Source organism: Ambystoma mexicanum, chromosome 1q (genome assembly GCF_040938575.1).
Source record: "Ambystoma mexicanum isolate Mex_15411 chromosome 1q, UKY_AmexF1_1, whole genome shotgun sequence".
Taxonomy (NCBI): domain Eukaryota; kingdom Metazoa; phylum Chordata; class Amphibia; order Caudata; family Ambystomatidae; genus Ambystoma; species Ambystoma mexicanum.
The window spans coordinates 1,232,724,879-1,232,746,080 of NC_090922.1; the positions used below are offsets into that span (position 1 = coordinate 1,232,724,879).

At 45.3% G+C, this 21,202-nt stretch overlaps 1 protein-coding gene across 2 annotated transcripts in view; it reads right to left on the reverse strand.

Annotated features, from left to right (window-relative positions):
• The window catches only part of ALG6 (ALG6 alpha-1,3-glucosyltransferase), a 908,528-nt gene that overhangs the window by 583,145 nt on the left and 304,181 nt on the right, over window positions 1-21,202 (reverse strand). For both annotated transcript variants that reach the window (XM_069642009.1, XM_069642008.1), the window contains exons 5-6: window positions 4,356-4,438; window positions 2,603-2,667 (exon numbers count right to left, since the gene is read on the reverse strand). In XM_069642009.1, the coding sequence (XP_069498110.1) occupies window positions 2,603-2,667; window positions 4,356-4,438 (148 nt within the window). The remainder of the gene's footprint in view (window positions 1-2,602; window positions 2,668-4,355; window positions 4,439-21,202) is intronic.

A 21,202-nucleotide genomic window follows, 5' to 3' on the forward strand; every position in this document is an offset into this window, starting at 1 on the left:
AACTTTCTCTGTCTCTTGGGCGGGCAATACCTCTACCTCTTTCTCGCTTGACCACGGGGTACCTCAAGGGTCAGTTCTAGGCCCCTTTCTTTTCTCATTATACACATCATTGCTGGTATCATCTCTTCCTTTGGTCTTTCACATCATTTCTATGCGGATGATACTCAAGTATTTCTATCCTTTTCTTCTTTCTCCCGGATATTCACCACACTCTCACAGCTTGTCTCATTGCCATAAAATCATGAATGTCTTCTCATTTTCTCCCCCTTAATGCAGGGAAGGCGGAGGTCCTGTTCTTGCCTACAAACACTCTTCGTCCTCATTTTCCACCCCTGTTCATATCCTTCCCACCCTCTAACCTCCCAATTTCTACCACAGCTCATAATCTTGGTCTCCACTTTTACTCAAATCTTTCTTTTTCTCATCATATTTCCCTTACCTCTTGTTCAAGTTGTTTCCATCTTCACAATATCAGCAAAGCTCATCCCTTTCTCACCTTCCAAGAATCTAAACTTTTAATTTCCTCACTGATCTTTTCCTGACTCTTCTACTGTTCTACTACTCTGTTCGGTCTTCCAAATTCCCGCCTTACCTCTTTAAGATCAGACTTTAACTCTTCCATCCGTCTGTGTCTTCTTCCCTATCGAGATTCTATTTCCTCTTCTCTCGCTACACTCGGCTGGCTGCCTTTACACTCTCAAACTAAATTTCATTTCCTTTGTCTAGTTTGTAAATCCTTCTATGGTGTTGCCCCTAACTACCTCGCTATGCTCTTATCTTTCTATACTCCATCTCGTTCTCTCCGGTCTTCCTCCCTCTTCAGACTTGTAGTCCGTCATCCCTGTGTGCCCAGTCTTATTTCCGATCCTTTGAGATTCTTGCTCCTCTCAACTGGAACGATCTCCCACTTTCTCTTTGTTCTATTACTGTATTCTTTTTTTTGCGCCTCTCTGAAAACGTACCCACTTCAACATCCCTGATTGATCGTTATCTGGTTTCGATTGTTTATCCAATTTTATTGTACCGTGTCCAGTTTTAAATGTTCAGCACTTTGGCTTAAGGTGCTCTATAAAATAGAAATAAAATACAAAATACAACTGTGTTGAACTGGAAACAGGGAACCCAAGAAGAACTCAAACTGAAAGTAGCTCAGTCTTTACTTTGGACCACTTTTATTTTGTTGAGAAAGATTCCCACATCATGTTTTGTTATAGTTGTGAGGACAAGCATAGGTTTTGACACAGGCAGACTTTTATTTTGGACTTGGAGACACAGACTTTACTTGGGTTTCTTTAGGTAAGGAAAATTCCATTATAGTATAGGGATAGTTAGGCATTACATCAGTCTGATCATTAATAAAGTTTTGTTTAGAATTGAACTTCCGTTGTCTGTGTCATCTCTCTTGATACCATACCTGTCTCACAGTCCCCTCCACCTCAACCAGCACCTGAACATCATCAGCATAGTTTTTAAAAAGCATGCCATTGTCGGTCTGTGTGTCACAAAGTGGTTTAATATAGGTGTTGAATAATACTGGTGGCAAATGTGCACCCTGGGGGACACCATAGTCTATTGAAGCTGAAGTGGAGGAGACATCTTATTGTACTACTGACCTCCTGTTGCCTAGAAAGGATTGAAACCAGCAGATGGCATTCTGTGAGCAATGACCGACAGTGGATAAGGTGGTAAAAAGGCGATCATGATCCAGGAGGTCAAAATCTGCCAAGAGATCCAACAGAACCAGCCATCCTACTATGCCTCTATACAGCATGTTGGATTGTATGTCTAGCAGTGCACTCACTCTCCTGTGCTGCGGGCAGAAGCCAGACTGCTTAGCATTTAGAAGTGTAGCCTCCTCATGATGTTTTTTGAAGCTGCATGCAGGCAACTTTGCTGATTACATCAAGTAGAAAGTTTGAATTGGTAATAAGCTTAAGGTTTACCGATTTCCCTTGGACTAAGTCCTGGTTTCTTGACTAAAGGAGTCCCTGTGACTTCCTTGATGTTATCAGGCACACTGGCGTGTAAAAATGAATTAACAAATCTCATGAAGAATGGGGAGAATATTTGAATATTGTCCAGAATTAGTTTTGTCGGGATAACTTCCCCGAAACATGAGGTAGGGTGTAATTATCTCAGAACATCTTCCATCTCAAGTGGAATTTAGTGAGATAATAATATAACGACTGACTCACTTGCCTGACGCACAAATCAATCGCCCCTTAAGCCGGCGGCCCTGATCACGTAGGGAGAATGCGAGTCGCATCTAGTTGAAGGACACAAGCTTTAAAATACCCTGCTCCACAATACATGTTTTAAAAAAAGAAGGATTCGTATACTTTGACAGTTTAGTTTTTCCTTTACATGCCCTTGGTCTGATCAGATCAAAAGGATAAAAAAGTGCATCTTGAGAGAGGGAACGTTTGTCTGCTTACATAAAGCAACTGTACTAGTGGCCTAATTCAATCTGAAACCACCGTATTGTATTTTAACATTGTGAACAAACATTTAAATAATCATTGCTTTGCATTGTAGGAAAGGGTTGTCAGTAAACGGCACACATTTCTACCATCAAATAAAAATCAACTAGATGAAAGGATACTGAAAATGTCCATAATCAACAAGAATGAGGCCAGGATAAAGCAAAATGCAGAAAATGACTGAGATCTGGAAAAAAACATCAAGAAAGGGAATTGTTAAATGGCATAATGAAATCTCCATCGAGCTTTCTATGTTCCATGTTGTCTATCAACAAAGTCGTAATAAATCACTGTACAATTACTGAACACAATATAAGACAAGGACCAAACAATACATAATTTCAATTACTAACACCATACCTTAAGGATATATGTAGTCGTTAAAACTATTTCAAAAGGAATACTATCCTTGAATGCGACTCTTGCCTTTTCCTAAAGGCTCCTGCTGCCTCTGGTGCAGTAGGCACAGGCTGCGCTAGATCCAGCATGGATTTTGCGCCCTACTGCTGGGAGCAGCGGAGCATTGTGTTCACGCTAAACTTAACTGGCGTTGATGTTGTTAGCTGAGCTCCATGCCGCTCACAGCATTAAGGAGGTTCAAGCTGAATGAACACTAAAAGAACAGGGCTATCCCAGGAGTGTGAGGATGGCACTCTGCAACTGTCCCCCACCCACAGCGCTTTAAGTGGGCTGGGATGGAGCCCTGGCAGTCTCCAAAAAAAATCCCAGGCCCTGGCTCCCAATGACTAGCCTCAGGCCGCCCTTTCACGCAAAGAGTTGCATGGTTAAAGGGCTGCCTAAGATTATGAAAAAAGGAGGCGAGGCATCAAAACATATGATAGCAATGTCCCCGCCTCTCCTTTTGTTTCTTAATCAGGGGCACCAAGCCTATGGGCAGTCATTGACCACACAGCTATTTGGAGTTAAAGGGCTACCTACGGGTATTGGTGCCAGTCACAAAGAAACAAAAGGAAAGGTGGGATGCTACTTTTAGATGAATCGAGGGGGGTGCTATTTAGGGACGTGGCCTAAATAGAGGTGGGTGGTGTGGCGGGGAGAGGGGGCTTATCAATTGCTTAGCTCCCAACCTTGATAGGCAGTGAGAACCAAGCAACACATGTGAGGCCTTCTGCCATCTTGCCTTTTGGTAAACCCACCTCTCCTTTTTGTTCCTTAATCACAGGCACCAACCCTCTCAGGCAGCCTGCTGATTGGGGTCGGAGCCTGTGATTAAGAAACAAAAGGAGAGGTGTGGCGCACACAATAGTGCGCCCAGCCTTTCCTGCTTGGCTCCCACTGTCTTCCCAGGTTGGGAGCCAAGCAATTGCCAAGCTCCCTCTCCCCACCACACCGCCCACCTGTATTTCGGCCACGCTCCTAATGAGACCCCCCCTTCAATTCTTCTGCCTACTTAACGCACTGCCCACCCCTATCAATAGTTGCCTCTCGATTGTTACCTGCGAGCCTCCATTACCTTTTTCATTGTTCATGCTCAGGGTGCTGCCTGCCACCACATGGGTGGTGCAAATGCACAGTGAGTGCCAGTGAACAATCTTTATGAATACAAAGCATGCATACTGGCAATAGGATTTCCTCATTTGTATTAGAACAACAAAGTCTTGGAGTGAAAGGTGAGGTTGGGATGGATTATGCAAATATTCAGACTACAAAGCCCATTCTGTATTTCTGAAGGTGCAACCGCCCCACCAACTCCCCGTAGAGCAAATTGCACTATGTTGGCACAGGGGGGCACATATTTCTATGAGGATACTCATGACCTTCCCATTCAAAATAGGAAATCTTTACTTAAGTTTATTCTTAATGTATTCATGTGCCAAACACTAATTCTATTTAAACAACGACTTTAATACATACCTTTTGTTTGATGGTTATTTCTTTCAAGCTGAAGCAGTATAAAATAACTGCAGGTATGTAGATGATAATGTCAGCAATAAGAACTGAAAGACAAATGCGTTCTCAAATCAACCATAATGACAACAAATGTACTGTTACACAATGAATGCTTAACAAACATAATTTTATTTCAAGTATACAATCCTCCAAACCAGCACAACAGAAATATTACTATCAAAGAATTAGGTGGAAAGGATAGATAGAGATCAGTAATAAAATGTGTTTTTTATGGTTAATGATTTAATGATTACACATGAAGACATCTAAGCACCTTTAATTCTTACAATGATGGAAAAACATTACAATAAATTGACAATCGACTCTCCTAGATAGTTTAAATGCATACAAATAGCGTTGTCATCAATAAATATAAGTTATGAAACCTAAGGAAAATGAAAATTAACAGTGAAGTATATTTACATCACTATAAAGAAGACCAGCCACATAACTGAATCTTCCCCAAGGAAAATACATGAAAAAGCAGTAAAATGCCTACACTAGTCACATATTATAGTGCTAACTCGTCGTCAGCTTGTGAGGTACAAGCTTGAGGGAGTGGAAATCCACAGGAAAGACGTCATCCTACCCTAGTTTTACAAGCACCCAGACAAATGGATTGGATTTCAAAGCTGAAGTCTGATGGCTTGAAAGTTTAGAATAAATACTAACCACAGACATTGCTCTGGGCAACACTCAGACCATTGTTTTTCAGCCTGCCGTGCTGTTACAGATAGTGAAAAACTATATGCAAGTTTACTGATTTTTCCTGTCTTAATACATGACGTAGCCCCCTGCACTGTGGGCGTGGCTTTGCCAGACTATACTTCTACCTGATTGTGCCTGTCTGTGTACCTGATGCAGCCCCCAGCACAATGAGGTACTGCTTTGCCAGACTGTACACCTACCTGATTTTGCCTTACTGTATACCTAATGTAGCCCCCCCCCCTACCATGAGGCGTGGCTTTGGCAGATTATGCTTTTTAAGAACCACCTGTATGTTGTAAAATGTTTCAGTGGTTTTGCACTTTGAAGTAGGTTCACTTCGCGCTCACTGTAACTAGTGGCCTGATACCCGAGGATTTGCTTAGAAACAGGTTCTGGTTTCTCAGTTGTGAACTCCACAGAAGCCACCCATTTACAATTTTGTTGGTGACTCTTATAAGGTGTAAAGCTCAACCACAGAGCTGCAGTGCCTTTAAAAACAGTAGGCCATTTAAGTATGCTATATGGGAGAAAGACCAGAGACAATTTAGGGTGTTTAAAACCCTCTAGTCGAAGATCTTAGTCCCCTATCCAGGGTCAAGGAATCAGGTGCAATTGGAAGGTAGAGATCATGATGAAAAAGTGCAATTTCTTCAGCTCCACCCTTTCCTACCTCACTAGAGGCTGACATAACCATAAAGCATAGGAGAGCTATATCCTAGACTTCCACTTTGAAGATGCTTTTAAAGAAAAAGTGAGTCTAGAAGGAAAAGTGGTATCAAAAACTTGAGAAACCAATTCTGCCTCCTACCATCCAGCTCAATTCCATAACAAAGTCATCCTGTTCACAGGACATGCATACATGATCCACCACCAGATTGCTATCTCAATGCTCTGTGCTTCATGCATGTCAATAGGCCTCAGCATATGCCTAGCCCCCACATACACAGGTTCATAATGTAACCTGCTTTCGAACAGGGTCCCTAACACACACAGAGCCAAACATCAGAGAATGGTGGGTGGATCATGGCATGCATTTTGACATGTCATATATAACAACGGAACGAAAAGTTTCCACTTGCCCTTGTCCGAAAATTCACTTTCAGGCATAAAGAAAACAAGCCTGAAGCCAGTCATTTTTTGGCAACAACATGGAGGGTTAAAACTAACAAAAGATCATTTGTGATGAATAAATATGAAAGAAAATTGGGAAGTGAACACTGGCCGCTAATAGATTTTCTACACTGTCTGTACACTCTTTGATCCCTCAAAATTCATTGGAACAAAGACCACCCTACTTGATAGTTTTGGGAAAATAAAAAATGAAGATGAGCCCGTAAACATTACCTATCAGTTGTAGAAAAGGGATTAGTCATTTTGCACTCACTACCTTTTCTACAACTGATAGGTAATGTTTACTGGCTCCTCTTCACTTAAGTGAGCATATCCTTAGTTTTACTATATTTCATGTGTACATGCTTGTTAATTTAGTGATACTAATAGACTTGCACTCTTGTAAATACATGCTATGATAGTCATCTAGTAAGTGGTACTGAAAAAAGAAGCACGTAGATGACTGTTGTAGCATGCATTTACAAGAGTTCAAGACTAATAGTATCACTAAATTAACAAGCATGTACAAATGAAATATACTCATAAGATAGGAAAACATTTGGAACGCTCTTATACATCTCTTTACTACTTATCTATATTTATTCTCTTTTAGATACAAACTGTGCATTAAACATAATATAGTTAAGTAACAATACCCAGCATTATTAATAATGTGCTTGAAAATAAGCATAACATACTCTTCTGTTCTTTTCCTATTCATCATTAGGAATCTGTAGCGTACAGCCAAGCAACAATGTGTCTAGCCTTCTAAAATATGGCACAGTAAAACTAAGGATACGCTCACATTAGTGCTGTGCGGATACGTGAGCCAGTAATCAAAAGACACTAATTGAACCACTATGAAACTCACCAAAGGAATGACTAAGCTCTATTAAAAAAGGAAATGGCTACCAAAAGGCAATAGTCTAAAAATAAGTTAAAGCTATAGAGAAAAACTATGGGTAACCAAATCAATTCACCTGTTGGAATCCTCTCTCCCATTCACCAATGTATTTATAGAGTCACTTATCCTAAAGTAAGACAAGGGAAAGTACAGGGTTTGAAATAAGTGGTATCTAAATTCATAAAATAACTCGGTGTAACCCAAACACCAGTGGACCATGTAAGGAAGGCATGGTATCACACAGTGAAGACAGACACAAGTGATCACAGTTCAACAGTGTTTATTGAACTTTAATGGGTTGGTTGAATGCCTATCTAACCCTAAACCTAAGGATAAATCTAAAGCTGTGAGCAAGCTACGACCATCAAATAATAATAACGCAGTCCTAGTCAAGTCTCTGTCAAAATAAAAGGGCCTGTTTTTTCCAAAATGGCCGCCGGGGTGATGAGACGTGCCTGAGACGCTGTCCGCTTGGGCCGCCGAAAATAAGCACAACGAGTAATGCAGCTGTGAACAGATCGGCGTGAAAATCCTCCCGCCGACACACACCCTTCCGGCGAAATCCTCATAGCCCGGGCCACTGCAGCGGTCCGGACGGGGACGGAGGATAAACCACCCCTCCCCCATCGGGAAGCACTGAGATCCCGCCTGGAGCCGGAGACGGTTGAAGCGACCGGAGGAGGAGCCGAGGCCCTGTGGAGGATCGGGCGGCTCAGAGATCCCCCTCCAGCTACATGAGACTCCATAACCCCCCACCCCGGGACTGCAGAGGCGTCGATGCACGGGGTGGCCCCTTTACCTGCGGACGGACGGGCCGGACTCCGCAGAGGAAGCCAGGAGACGGGTCCGCACCAGGACTCCAACAGAAGGGAAGAAGTTAACGAAGAGCCGCGGGAAACGGCGCGGCCCCCCCCAGGTGGATCCTTGCATGGGGGAGAAGGGACCTGAGGCGCGGACACCAGAGTCACAGGCGGACCGCTCCGGCGGATGAAGCGGGGGCCGCCCGTAGGAGCCAACAGCGGGGAGCAGAGGCGAGACTCCTCCAGGTACAGAGACATAGAAGCCGTGAAGCGGCACAGGGTGCGGGGGCGGAAAAGATACCCCGGTGTAGGCTATCCGGACAGAGGGAGACACCCGGCAGTAGGGAATATATTCAAAAGCAAATTGCCAGACAAGTGGCCCCTGCCAAGGAGCACGGCAGCGAAGGGGGGGCGAAGAGACAGTTCCCACAAAAGTACCCAGAAGGGGGGTATCACAACAGGGACCGAGCCGCCCAGCAAACTGACCAGCCCCCACAACAATATATAAAGCGCACAAAGTGAAAACCCAACCTGGGGCAGGGGAGAACAAGAGGAATACCCCCTGCAGAGATTCTGCCCATTGATAGGGGGGACATAATCCCTTGGAACTGAGCAGCATACACCAATTAACAGGAAACTGACCACTCAGAGGGACACGGGTAAAATAGACCGTACGTGCCCGGACTCACCCAAGGACAAGACTTATACAAAACAGAATACAGTACCCCAAGAGAGACATATACCATGTCAAGAGCAAAGGGGAAAGGCAACGCCACGCTACAGACACCTCAAACCTCTAAACAGGACGCAAGCATCCTGCACATGTGGTCATCGGACAACACATCACAACCTAAAGGGAAAACCGAGGAAGACCTGCAAGGGGAGGGTGACACTCTCACACACCTCCAACAACCACCCTCGAGAGAGGATATGCAGGCATGGTTTCAGGACCTCCAAGACAAATTCATGTCCACGGTACAGGAGCAGTTTACAACCATGAAAAACGACATCAAGCAGGTTCTGCAAGATATCAAAGTAGACATGGCAAAATTGGAGGAACGAACGGACATAATTGGGAAAACAATCCAGAGTGTCGAAGAAGAAACCCAACAGGTTAGCCAAACGCAAGAACACTTGGTGAGACTCGCCCACAATTTGGAAATTCAATGTGAGGACCTGGAGAACCGCTCCAGACGGTCCAACATACGCATCAAAAAATTGGCAGAATCTGTCTTGGATAAAGACCTCAAGATGGCAGTGAAGGAAGTGTTTAGAGAGGTCCTGGAGGCCCAAGACACAGAAGTAATTGGAGTGGAGAGTGTCCACAGGGTAGGGCCGAAGAGATCGGGGGCACCGGGAGAAAGACCACGGTGTAACGCTCACCTGATTCCCGTAGAGGCGCCGGTCTTGACTGGGCGTATACCGTATCTTCAAAGGTGATGTGTAACACACGGCTGGCTCTTTGGGCTGGACCTCTGTGCACTGTATGTCTGACTCGAAGGGTAAGATGTCTGCAGATAGAAAATATGGGATTAAGGAACTGGGTTATTAAATGTCTCTCCCTTCTTCCCTTTCTCTTCTCCTGTAGAACCCCAAAGGTTAACGCTCTCACCTTAGGTAAGTGAACGCTGTGCTCTCCATCTGCCTCGGGGCAGGGTGCTGTAACCAGTTTCTTCACTGGATAAGGGGAGCAGGCCTCTTGACTTCAGAGGACTGCTGTCCGTCGTTTACTGCACGAACGGTAAGTTTCGAGTAATTCTAATGTCTTTAAAGTCTTTAGTAATGATGTCTCTTGTTTTGCAGGGTTCCGGCGATGGCGGATGACGGGCTGAAGTGAGTTGAAGATGGAGCCCGTGTGATGAATAGAAGCGCCTGGAAGCACGTAAGTAAGCGCTTGTTGCCTGCTTCACGATGCGCTCTAACTGTCTTTTTATTTTGCAGGTACAAGTTCGGAGCGGCTGCAGGGTGCCGGAATACCCACTGGGTTGGATGTGGAAAGGAGTAATGGCACGTGAGTATTAAAGTTCCCCAATGTCTTTAAACGCACCTTGTTTTGTCTTTCAGATGCGGGATGCAGCGCCGAAGGCCTCCGGAGCGTGCGAAGAGTTGGTAAGCTTTTGTCTTTCAGATGCCGGAATGCAGTGTGAAGACCTCCGGAGCGCACGAAGAGTAGGTAAGCCTTTGTCTTTCAGATGCCGGAATGCAGCGCGAGGCGTTGGTGACAGCCGATGGACCAGGTAAGTGAAGAGCTGTCACTGAAGACCGTAATGCTAACCTGTTCTTTCTTGTCTTTATAGGTGTTGCTGAAGACTGGATTCAGGATGGTAAGCCTTTTTCCTTAGGCCCAGGATCAGATGCAGAAGACACGATGAGCGTTCTGCTGCAGAGGATGCAGAATAACGCAAAGCAAGATTCATCCATCGGGTGTGGTTTAAATAGCCTCCTGTAGTGCTTAGGTGTCTCCTTCCACAGCCACGCCTAGGTAAGAAAAGAGTTCCTGCTTTCCAGAAGAGTTCCAGTGTTCTGAATCTAGGGAGTGGCTCCTGCCCCACCCAACAGGAAAAGTAGTTCCAAACAGAAGAGGATCAGAGGCTCAACTGGCAGGCAAGTAAGCAGCATGGTCTGCTGGAGGTAAGTCCACCCAAGCATTATGAGCCCGGCGCTTCCAGCGCTGGGACTGGGCATATTTATGAGCCTGGTGCCACTGGCGCCAGGACTGGGTCCAAAAGGTCCCAATTGGGACTGGTTGGCACTCGGAACCTGGGTTATGGATCTGCTTCCAAGGGAGTTGGGAAAACCCTGACCTTTTGGAAGCAGAGATCATGACACACGGGACGTCCTGGTAGCTCTCTCCTCATATCCACAAAAAGAACAGATATTGAGGAAAGCAAGAGAAATGGAGCACATAAGAATGAACGGACAAGAAATACAACTATATCAAGACTTAGCTCTGGTGACCCTGCAAAAACAAAGGGCAATGGCCCTGCTGGTCAAGGCATTGGTGGCGAAAGAAATCCGCTACAAATGGACCTTCCCATTTGGACTGATGTTCACATGGGAGGGGAAACAGAGAAGAGAGACCACATGGGAAGAAGGCCTCAATATAATGGGAATACAAGAAGGTGAAGCGGAATTGGAAGAGCCTAAACGAAGGGGAGAACAAACGAGACAACCGAGAGGCTGGGAAATGGTCAAACAGAGGAGATCAAATGCAGGAAGGGAAGGACGCAAGAAACTTTTATGATAGCGCTGGAAATCAAGATGGAATGGCGAAATATGCTACAAACCACTTGGAGACGGCGGCCCGGGATGACACACCGTCTTGGAATTCGGTAAAGACAAATGAATAAGTGGGGTATAGGATCCCCCACAAAAAGTTCCCCCGAGGGTAAGGAGGGCAGGGAGCGATGGGTGCAACGCCCTAGCATCAGTAGGAACCCTCGCCCTACACGGGGGCAAGTTGTTTGGTTTATGTTTGGTAGTTGGGGGAGAAGTTAAAGGGAAGGGGAGGGGAGGGCCGGAGCATGATACAAGAAAATAGGGCAAGATCCGGGATCAAAGACCAAGGTGCGAATACATAACAAAATGGGGAAGATACGTATCTTAACCTTCAACATTAGGGGCATGAACAACCCAACAAAACGGGTAAAACTGGAGAAACAGCTCAAAAGGGAAAGAGCAGACATACTTATGCTCCAAGAGACACATATCAGAACAAAGGACAAACAGAAAACCCGTATTAGGGGATACAAAATATGGGCGCAAGCAACCTCAACCGAAAAGAGAGCGGGGGTGTTGATAGCGATAAGGGAAGGGGGAGATGCCAAGTTGGAGGATATTCTTACCGATAAAGAAGGGAGGTATGCCTTTGCCAATGTGGTGATAGAAGGAAATCATATCACCCTAGCATCAGTATATGCACCAAATGCGGGGCAGGATTTCTTCCTTAAGGATCTCCTGGGAAGGCTAGAGGGCTTTGCAAGGGGGGAAGTAATCCTGGGGGGTGATCTAAATATGGCATGGAACCCTCAATTAGACAGAAGTACAGGGAACGCGCAAAGTCAAGGGGCACCATCAAAACGCCTCAAACAACAGATAGATCACATGGCCCTAAACGATGTATGGAAGGAACTAAAGGGGGACCAAAGGGGGTATGTATACTTCTCTCACGTACACAACTCTATGTCTAGGATAGACTACTTCTGGGTTTCAGTGGGACTCATGGGAAAGATTCAGGGTTTGGAACTGGGAGCAATCGCACTCTCGGACCATGCCCCGTTGTGGCTAGAGCTGGACTTCCCGGGGAAAAAAAATGGGCTCTCGAGGTGGAGACTACCCCAGGATTTAATCCAAGACCCGGTGACAGGGGAATCCATAAGGGAAATGATAGAGGAATACTTCACACAAAATGATACCGGGGAGGTTTCTTTGGGCACGGTCTGGGAAGCATTCAAAGCAGTCATCCGGGGGAAAATGGTGGCGATGAAAATCACGAAAGAGAAACAGAGATACCAGTGGGAGAAGGAACTGGAGACCGCAATAGCAGACATACAAGGGAAAATACTGACCCATCCTACCAGGGCATTAAAGAAAGCATTGAGACACATTCAGGGCCAACTTGATATGCTGCGCACAAAAGGGGCAGAGAGGAATCAGCTCTATCTAAGACAAAGATATTATATAAAAGCGAACAAAGCAGATAGACTCCTAGCAAGGCAACTCTGCGCAAAACAGAAAGACACAACGATTAAGATCATACGAAACATGACAGGGGAACTTCTGTCGCGCACACAAGACATTGGGGAAACTTTTAGAGAATTCTACCAGAAGCTCTACTCCACGGGTCATCCGGATGAAGAAGCACAAGACACATACCTAAAATCCCTCCCCATCCCTCAAATTACAGAAGAAGATAGACTGGCCCTGAAGAGCCCGATAATGGAAGAGGAAGTTAAGAAAGCAATATTAGAACTCCCAATAAATAAAGCACCTGGCCCCAAAGGCTTCACGGCCCCATTCTATAGAAAATATGCGGACCAGCTAATTCCGGTCTTAACAAGGCTCCTAAACTCATTCAAAGACAGTGGCAACGTGACTCCCACAATGAATGAATCGAAGGTGCTAGTATTCCACAAAAAAGGGAAGGATCTGACATGCCCCGCCTCGTATAGACCAATCTCCCTGATAAATTTAGATGCAAAAATACACACAAAAATCCTTGCCGCAAGGTTATCCCCACTTCTCCCAAAACTAATCAGCCAAGACCAATCGGGCTTTATCCCGGGCAGACAAACCCATGACAACCTCAGGAGGCTTATGCACCTAGTGGAAAAAATAGGCATAACACACACCCCGGCGATACTACTCTCTGTAGATGCCGAAAAGGCCTTCGACCGGGTGGAAAGGTCAATGTTATTTAAAGTCTTAAAAAGCATGGGATTTGGGGAGCAATATATGGCAAGAGTGAGAGCGAACTATAACTCCCCAACAAGTAGAGTCGCCATCAATGGGGAAGTAACAGAAAAGATACTAATCACAAGGGGAACTAAACAAGGGTGCCCACTCTACCCATTACTGTACGCTATCTTTCTAGATCCTTTGTTAATGAAGATAAGGGAATCTGCTCACATCAGGGGGATTGAAATGGCAGGAATGCAACACAAAGTCATTGCATATGCGGACAACATGTTAATAACCTTAGAGGACCCGGGGAGAACACTAGCGGTAGTGGTGAAGGAGCTGGAAGACTTCGGGCCATATCAGGCCTAAAGATCAACAGGAAAAAATCAGAAATTCTAATACTGGCGGGTGATCGGGGAAAAATTGAAAGAGAAGCTAAACTATTGGACCTCAAAATTGCAGCAGAGGGCATAAAATACCTGGGGATAACCTTAACACACACGATAGACCAATTATACAGGAAAAACTACCCACAACTCCTCGCAAACATGCGCAGAGACTTGGAAAGATGCAACCCTATGATGATCTCTTGGTGGGGTAGGATACAATCTGTCAAGATGACCATCCTCCCAAAACTTCTCTATTACTGTCATGATCCCTGCTTCCAAAAGGTCAGGGTTTTCCCAACTCCCTTGGAAGCAGATCCATAACCCAGGTTCCGAGTGCCAACCAGTCCCAATTGGGACCTTTTGGACCCAGTCCTGGCGCCAGTGGCACCAGGCTCATAAATATGCCCAGTCCCAGCGCTGGAAGCGCCGGGCTCATAATGCTTGGGTGGACTTACCCTCAGCAGACCATGCTGCTTACTTGCCTGCCAGTTGAGCCTCTGATCCTCTTCTGTTTGGAACTACTTTTCCTGTTGGGTGGGGCTGGAGCCACTCCCTAGATTTAGAACACTGGAACTCTTCTGGAAGGCAGGAACTCTTTTCTTACCAGGAACTCTTTTCTTACTTAGGCGTGGCTGTGGAAGGAGACACCTAAGCACTACAGGAGGCTATTTAAACCACACCCGGTGGATGAATCTTGCTTTGCGTTATTCTGCACCCTCTGCAGCAGGACGCTCATCGTGTCTTCTGCATCCAGTCCTGGGCCTAAGGAAAAAGGCTTACCATCCTGAATCCAGTCTTCAGCAACACCTATAAAGACAAGAAAGAACAGGTTAGCATTCCGGCATCTGAAAGGCAAAGGCTTACCTACTCTTCGTGCGCTCCGGAGGTCTTCACACTGCATTCCGGCATCTGAAAGGCAAAGGCTTACCTACTCTTCGTGCGCTCCGGAGGTCTTCATACTGCATTCCGGCATCTGAAAGACAAAAGCTTACCAACTCTTCGCATGCTCCGGAGGCCTTCGGCGCTGCATCCCGCATCGGAAAGACAAAACAAGGTGCGTTTAAAGACATTGGGGAACTTAAATACTCACGTGCCATTACTCCTTTCCGCATCTAATCCAGTGGGTATTCCGGCACCCTGCAGCCGCTCCGAACTCGTACCTGCAAAATAAAAAGACAGTTAGAGCGCATCGTGAAGCAGGCAACAAGCGCTTACTCACGTGCTTCCAGGCGCTTCTATTCATCACACGGGCTCCATCTTCAACTCACTTCAGCCCGTCATCCGCCATCGCCGGAACCCTGCAAAACAAGAGACATCATTACTAAAGACTTTAAAAAGACATTTGAATGACTCGAAACTTACCGTTCGTACAGTAAACGACGGACAGCAGTCCTCTGAAGTCAAGAGGCCTGCGCTACCTATCCAGTGAAGAAACTGGCTACAGCACCCTGCCCCGAGGCAGATGGAGAGCTCGGCATTCACTTACCTAAGGTGAGAGCGTTAACCTTTGGGGGTCTACCGGAGAGGAGAAGAGGAAAGAGATAGGGACACCCCAATAACCCCAGTTCATTAACCCCATATTTTCTATCTGCAGACATCTTACTCTACACGTCAGGCATACAGTGCACAGAGGTCCAGCCCAAAGAGCCAACCGGGTGCTACACATCACCTTTGAAGATACGGTAGTCGCCCAGTCAAGACCGGCGCCTCTGCGAGAATCAGGTGAGCGTTACAATTACTTCCAGGCACTACCGGTGGGAGTCCCTTGCACCTTTTTTAAAACACTTTCCAAGGTGATCTCATCCTTTGTATGGAAAGGGAAAACCCTGAGAATAGCTAGAGGGACCCTTACAGCACCAACCAGGGATGGGGGGATGGCGCTCCCCCATTTTAAGAGATACTATTACGCGGCGCAACTGAAGGTGCTTAGGGAATGGATGGGGGACAACCCTCAGCAGATTTGGGCAAAACAAGACAGGGCAGTAGCGAGAACACCACTGGTGGAACTACTATGGAAGCAGAGACATCACAGGCACCCCAATATAGGGATAAGCGAAATAATGAAGACCACAATGGAGGCGTGGGACAACCAAACTCGGAAAGGCATATTGACTACTTTGCTAGGCCCGTTCACACCCATATGTCAGAATCCCCAATTCCCACCGGGGATGGAGCAAGGGGCATACGAGAGATGGGAGGAGGCAGGGATCACGAAAATAGGGGAAATGTTCATGTACAATGAAATTAGACCACACGAATCCTGCTATCCTTGCTCATCACTCTCCAAACGGGATAAATACAGATATGAACAACTTTGGCACTGGTTAAAATCCCCAGAAATAGCCAAAGCAGCAACGAGAAACCTCACACCGTTTGAGAAATATGTCATCTCCAACACAGGGGCGAAAAAATGGACATCAACACTATACTCATTCATAAACACGCAGGAGGAGGAAATTAAATGGTCATATATGATCAAATGGGCAAGAACATTGGGGGAGGAACCAACAAAAGAACAATGGGAGGATGTATGGAATCTGATTCCCAAGATGACCCGCTCAGTACAGACAAGGGAAATGTGGACCAAAATTGTAACACGATGGCACTATACCCCAGAAAGACTTCACGCAATGTTCCCCAAAACTTCAAGTCAATGCTGGAGAGGCTGTAATGAGGTGGGAACGTGGAAACACACCTGGTGGGAATGCAAAAAGGTAAAACCCTTCTGGGAAGCTGTGAGGGGAGGGATGGGGAAGATCTTCCCAGATGTGGGACAAATGGGCGAGGGAGTATGGATGTGCGGACTGAGAGACGAAACAGCAAGGAAGTACAAAAGGACGCAATGGAGAAGCTTTATGGGACTACTCATTGCGGCATGGACTATGATCGCCCAAAATTGGAAGAAGGAAGACACCCCATTGACATTCACGTGGCATCAAAAGGTATGGGCCCAAATGGCGATGGAAAAAGTTACCCACACAATCCAAGGTACGAGGGACATGTTTACAAAGGAATGGGGAGGGGTTCAAGAATACCTTCAATCAGACTTCATGGAACAGTGGTGCCCCCATAACATTAAAGTAGCGGACATATTCAGAGCGTAAAGAGATCCCCGGAAAAAAAAATTGGACAATCATGCCCCCAAGGGGAGGGAGGGGGGACAAGGAGGGGGGGGAGTTGCAACTGTTTGTTGTGTTTAACATGTGAAAATGAATAAAGACAATTTATAAAAAATAAAAAATAAAATGGCCTATACTAATAAACCTATTTCCAATCCTTAATTCTAAATACAAAAAGGTGTGGGACAAATGTGTATGCAAAAAGAAAGTGTTCAAGAAACATTATGTCAGGACCGTTGAACAGTTGGCTTCCCTTCCCTACGTTTTCAGCAGGGGGCAAGTCGGCATATTCAAGCTTCAAACACTCTGGCTTCTTTGCCACAAGGATAAAGTTCAAAGCAAAGGTATCAAGGCTTTCTGCCAAAGCCTCTTTTCCACAGTGTCTTACTGCAGAGGGCCCGTCATAACAAACAAATATCAAAGTTCCACTCTTATCAGGATCTTCACATGTACAAGTTCTCGCTTCAAGTATTCATCATGGGTCTCCCTCCTTCTAGCATGTATCCCCTTTTTACCACAATGTGTACACTAGGTCTGCCTCAAACCTTGGATTTCCCTCGTCTGGGCTCAGATCCCTTTTCCACAATATTCACATTTGGTCTCCCTCGTTCGGGCTACGACCATGTGGTCTCTCTCACTTTCTACGGTTTCCTCTTGATATCAAAATTGAAGGCTTTCGAATGTGCAATAAGTTTTTGCTTAAACCGTCGCAGGACCACTTCGATTCACTTTGTACAATGTTCTGAACAATCTTCTATTTTCATTTCTACCACGTCTTGGCGGGATACCTTACAGAGACCTTCGATTGAGCACACGGTGCCGGACCACTCTGTGAACAGTTTTATATCTTTCCTTCTCAAGTTCAAACATTCATCTTTTGTTTACCTTTACTCGCGTCTTTCATCACTGTCAGGTTTCTCTTTTTATTTGTCTATGTTTATTTGTCTATTGGGGGCTAGAAGATTACTGTAATTATTTTGTGAACTATTACAACTCTAGTAGGTTGCCCTTAACTTTTATTATTCAGAGGGAGAGTAACCCAAGCCATCATGGTGCTGAGGACGCTGAGAACTGATAGGTTGTGAAGATTCCACAAGGTGATTGGTGGCTGAGTGGGCTTGGGAACTGATTGAGGATTCTAAACTGACTTTCATTGTCCTCACCTTAACAGGAAGGTCCTGTTTTATGAATTCCTATGTTAGGGCCACCCTTGTAAAAGATCCAGGTTGGTGAAGAAGCAGATTTGAGTGTCCCGGACTTCGTGGGACAGGACAAGCAGAGAGACTGGTGGGAGCGCTGCGCTCTTGTTTCTAAGAAAAGTCATTTAAAAGATTCAGTGACTGCAGTTTGTGGTCTTTGCATCTGTAAACAGACAAGAAGTTTCAGTCAAGTTGTTTATTCAAGTGTTTAGTTTAGGTATTTAGTTAGTCAGGTGAACCGTTGTAACTGTTTATTTACTCAGCCAGAAAGCTGATGAGGTAGGTAGTGAAAACGAACTGTGCATGCAGACAGAAGTAAACAAATGAAAAGAGTCTTGCTCGTCTATCCGGCGACTCAACTCTTTGTAAAGGAGTTTGCCGGAAGGCATGAACTGTGTGAGGTAATCCGAGTTAATTTTGTTGGAGAAGAGTTCCGGATCGACGCGTGCACAGCAGCAGCAAACTGTTTTTAATCCCCGGCCATCAAGCATTCACGTCCGAGAAAAGGACAGAAAGGGGACTGAAAGGAACCATTTCATGAACTGTGCATGCACGGCAGCGAGTAGTAGTTTCTCGTGAGCCGCTCACGCGCATGCACGAAATGTGCAACTCTTCCTCTAAGAACTACGGAATACTGCTTCCGAAAAAAGAAGTTAAGAAAGCATGAGGTTGATCATCCTGTAGTGTTTATTGGCAAGACTATGTGGCGATTCAAGTAAATTAAGTCACGCGCATGCTCTCAGGACTTAAAGTAGTGAGGCAGAGAGTTGCGCACAGTTCACATTAAAACATAGGATTGATCAGAAAAGTTTCAATACTGTTCATGTCATGTTGTGTTTGAAACCGCGTGTGAAAGGTACTCAGACTGAAGAGCTAAATCTACTTCCATTTGAGAAAGGAACTACTTACAAGGTTACTGTTCAGCTTCCAGGGTATCAGTAAGCAAAGACTCAATATTGAGCAAGGCAGTTCAATCAGGAAACCAAGTTTTCAGTTTGCAATAAGGAGTTCATGAACTCAATTTCCAATTATAGTAGGTATGAACTCTAGAATCTCTGAAGGTGCCACAGGAAGTTTTCTTTCAGGTTTAATGGAATTAAGGACCTAAGAGAAGCTTGTCTTTAATAAAACTCACCTCTCAGCCTCTTAGTGAGGCATCACAGGTACTAAAATCTACAAGGGTTTTTTGGGGGGTTCTGGGGAACATTAGCTGGGAAGGAAATAATCTCTCTTATTTCTACCCTATGCAGGTGCTCAGTTGGTTGGAGAGAGTGACAGTGAGCGACCTGTGTTCTGTTTTTTATTTTATCTACTCTCCCCTTTCCCTCAGGGGTGTTGAGACTTCTGCTGTACAATTCAGTAGTCGACTGCACACCTGAGAGGGATTGTGGGGATCAGCAGCTCCTCCGGATGAAGAAACAGGACCGGACAATCACACACATTTAATAATGTTAGTTCCTGCGCTCGTTATACAATGTTGCTGCTTGCAACCTTGACTACAATACAGATCGATCTTGCATCGGTCTCCCCAACACACTGGCTCTGTTGGTCTCTCTGGCGCTTCTTTGTTCTTGAAGCCAAGGACAATACCATGGCAGTTGCTGCTCCTCCCCGCCTTGGTCGGTTATGCGGGAGGGCCTCCGGTATGTCTGACACACAATGCAGGATTCTTCACTCTAGTTTGCTGGCCTTATGCTTTCTGACTCAAAGGTTTCTTGAAAGTAACAGTTTTTTGCCGAAAAGGTCAAGGGTATTTCCCTCCTTGCAAACCCTTCTTGCTTTGACGTCTTTCTCCCCTCGTTCAGCTGCCGACTTGAAACTGCTGTTCCTTCATGTGCTTTGCCTCGCTCAGAATGTGCTCTCGTGTTTTGCCTTTTACCCATGTGGGAAGTTTAATGGAAGTCAGGTGTGTGTGATTGTCAGAAATTGCCTGACTTCACCTGACTATAGTAGCGGGACATGTCAGGTACACTGCTCGGGTGTGAGTCTGTTTACTCCCATAGCGGGCTGTCCGTGCAGAAGTGTTATGAAGGGAAAGAAGGGCTGGGGGTGTAAAGTTCCCACGTATCCTACTTTGTAGGATGGGGTAAAGGTGTTACAGGAGGAGGATACCGCGACCCGCCATCCAGTGTCCAACTGCCACATTCTGAAGATCCCTCACCCAGGTGATCCTCCCGCACTAGTCCACCTCCAAGGTCTGGATCCAAAGGCGATGGCCGTTCCCTGGCCACCTGATAGAGAGATCCACTGGGACTAGTGGGAAAGACACATTCTGGTTTCTCACAACAATCAAGAACAAATCTCACAAAGAGCATGGCCACTCTAATAATAAATCCAAGACCCTGTAAAATATAACAATGTGAATAAATGGTATTTATAGCAACAAGAATAAAATCAGAATTTGTAAACAATTGCAAAACGGCAATAATTTGGAATCAATGTGCAGATTTACTTTAGACTGAACATGTACATGCAAAGCTTCTGGCCCCATTTGCTCCTTATCCACTAGTCCTGTCAGCTCTGCCCTACATGGAATCAGGAGTTCAGTATCGCCTGTGTAACACATAGGGTTGAATCTGGCATCAACTAATATCATATGGCGTCTAACAGCCAATCCTTGTCAGCAGCGTTGTAGAGCATTTTCCCCATTTTGAGCTCCTGGCTGCTATTCTCTATACTTTAGAATGGGCTTATTATTGAAGCAATTAAGGCGAATAACTAAAGCATCAGTGTCCTACCTAATCCCCTCCCGTTAGCCAGACGTTCCTTTTGCCTACAGTTTAACATGGCGAGTTATGTACAAAAAAAAGTAACCAGGCAGCGTCTGTACTATGTCTGTAAAATGAGCTTTAATTCAAAACAAATAATTGCTGGCCTTTTGGTCATGATTTCATTGCAAAGGATTTTATTGCCTGTGGAAAGAAGAATTGCTTGAGTGACACATTAACGCCAATCTTTTTTTTTCCATTTGTGTGGGTAGTGTAAATTGATGGGAGATTTGAGTGGCGAAAAGGTAAGTCGGAGGTGCAAGAGGGTAGACAAATGATGGGTACATGCAGACGTTGGTTGCCATTTGGGATCAAGGTAATTTGTGATTTCCCGGCAGATGGTAAGAGCCATTTAATAGAAGTTGGTGGTGGTATTTGTCCGGGATGCTTTCGGTTTTGTGACATCCGACCTGG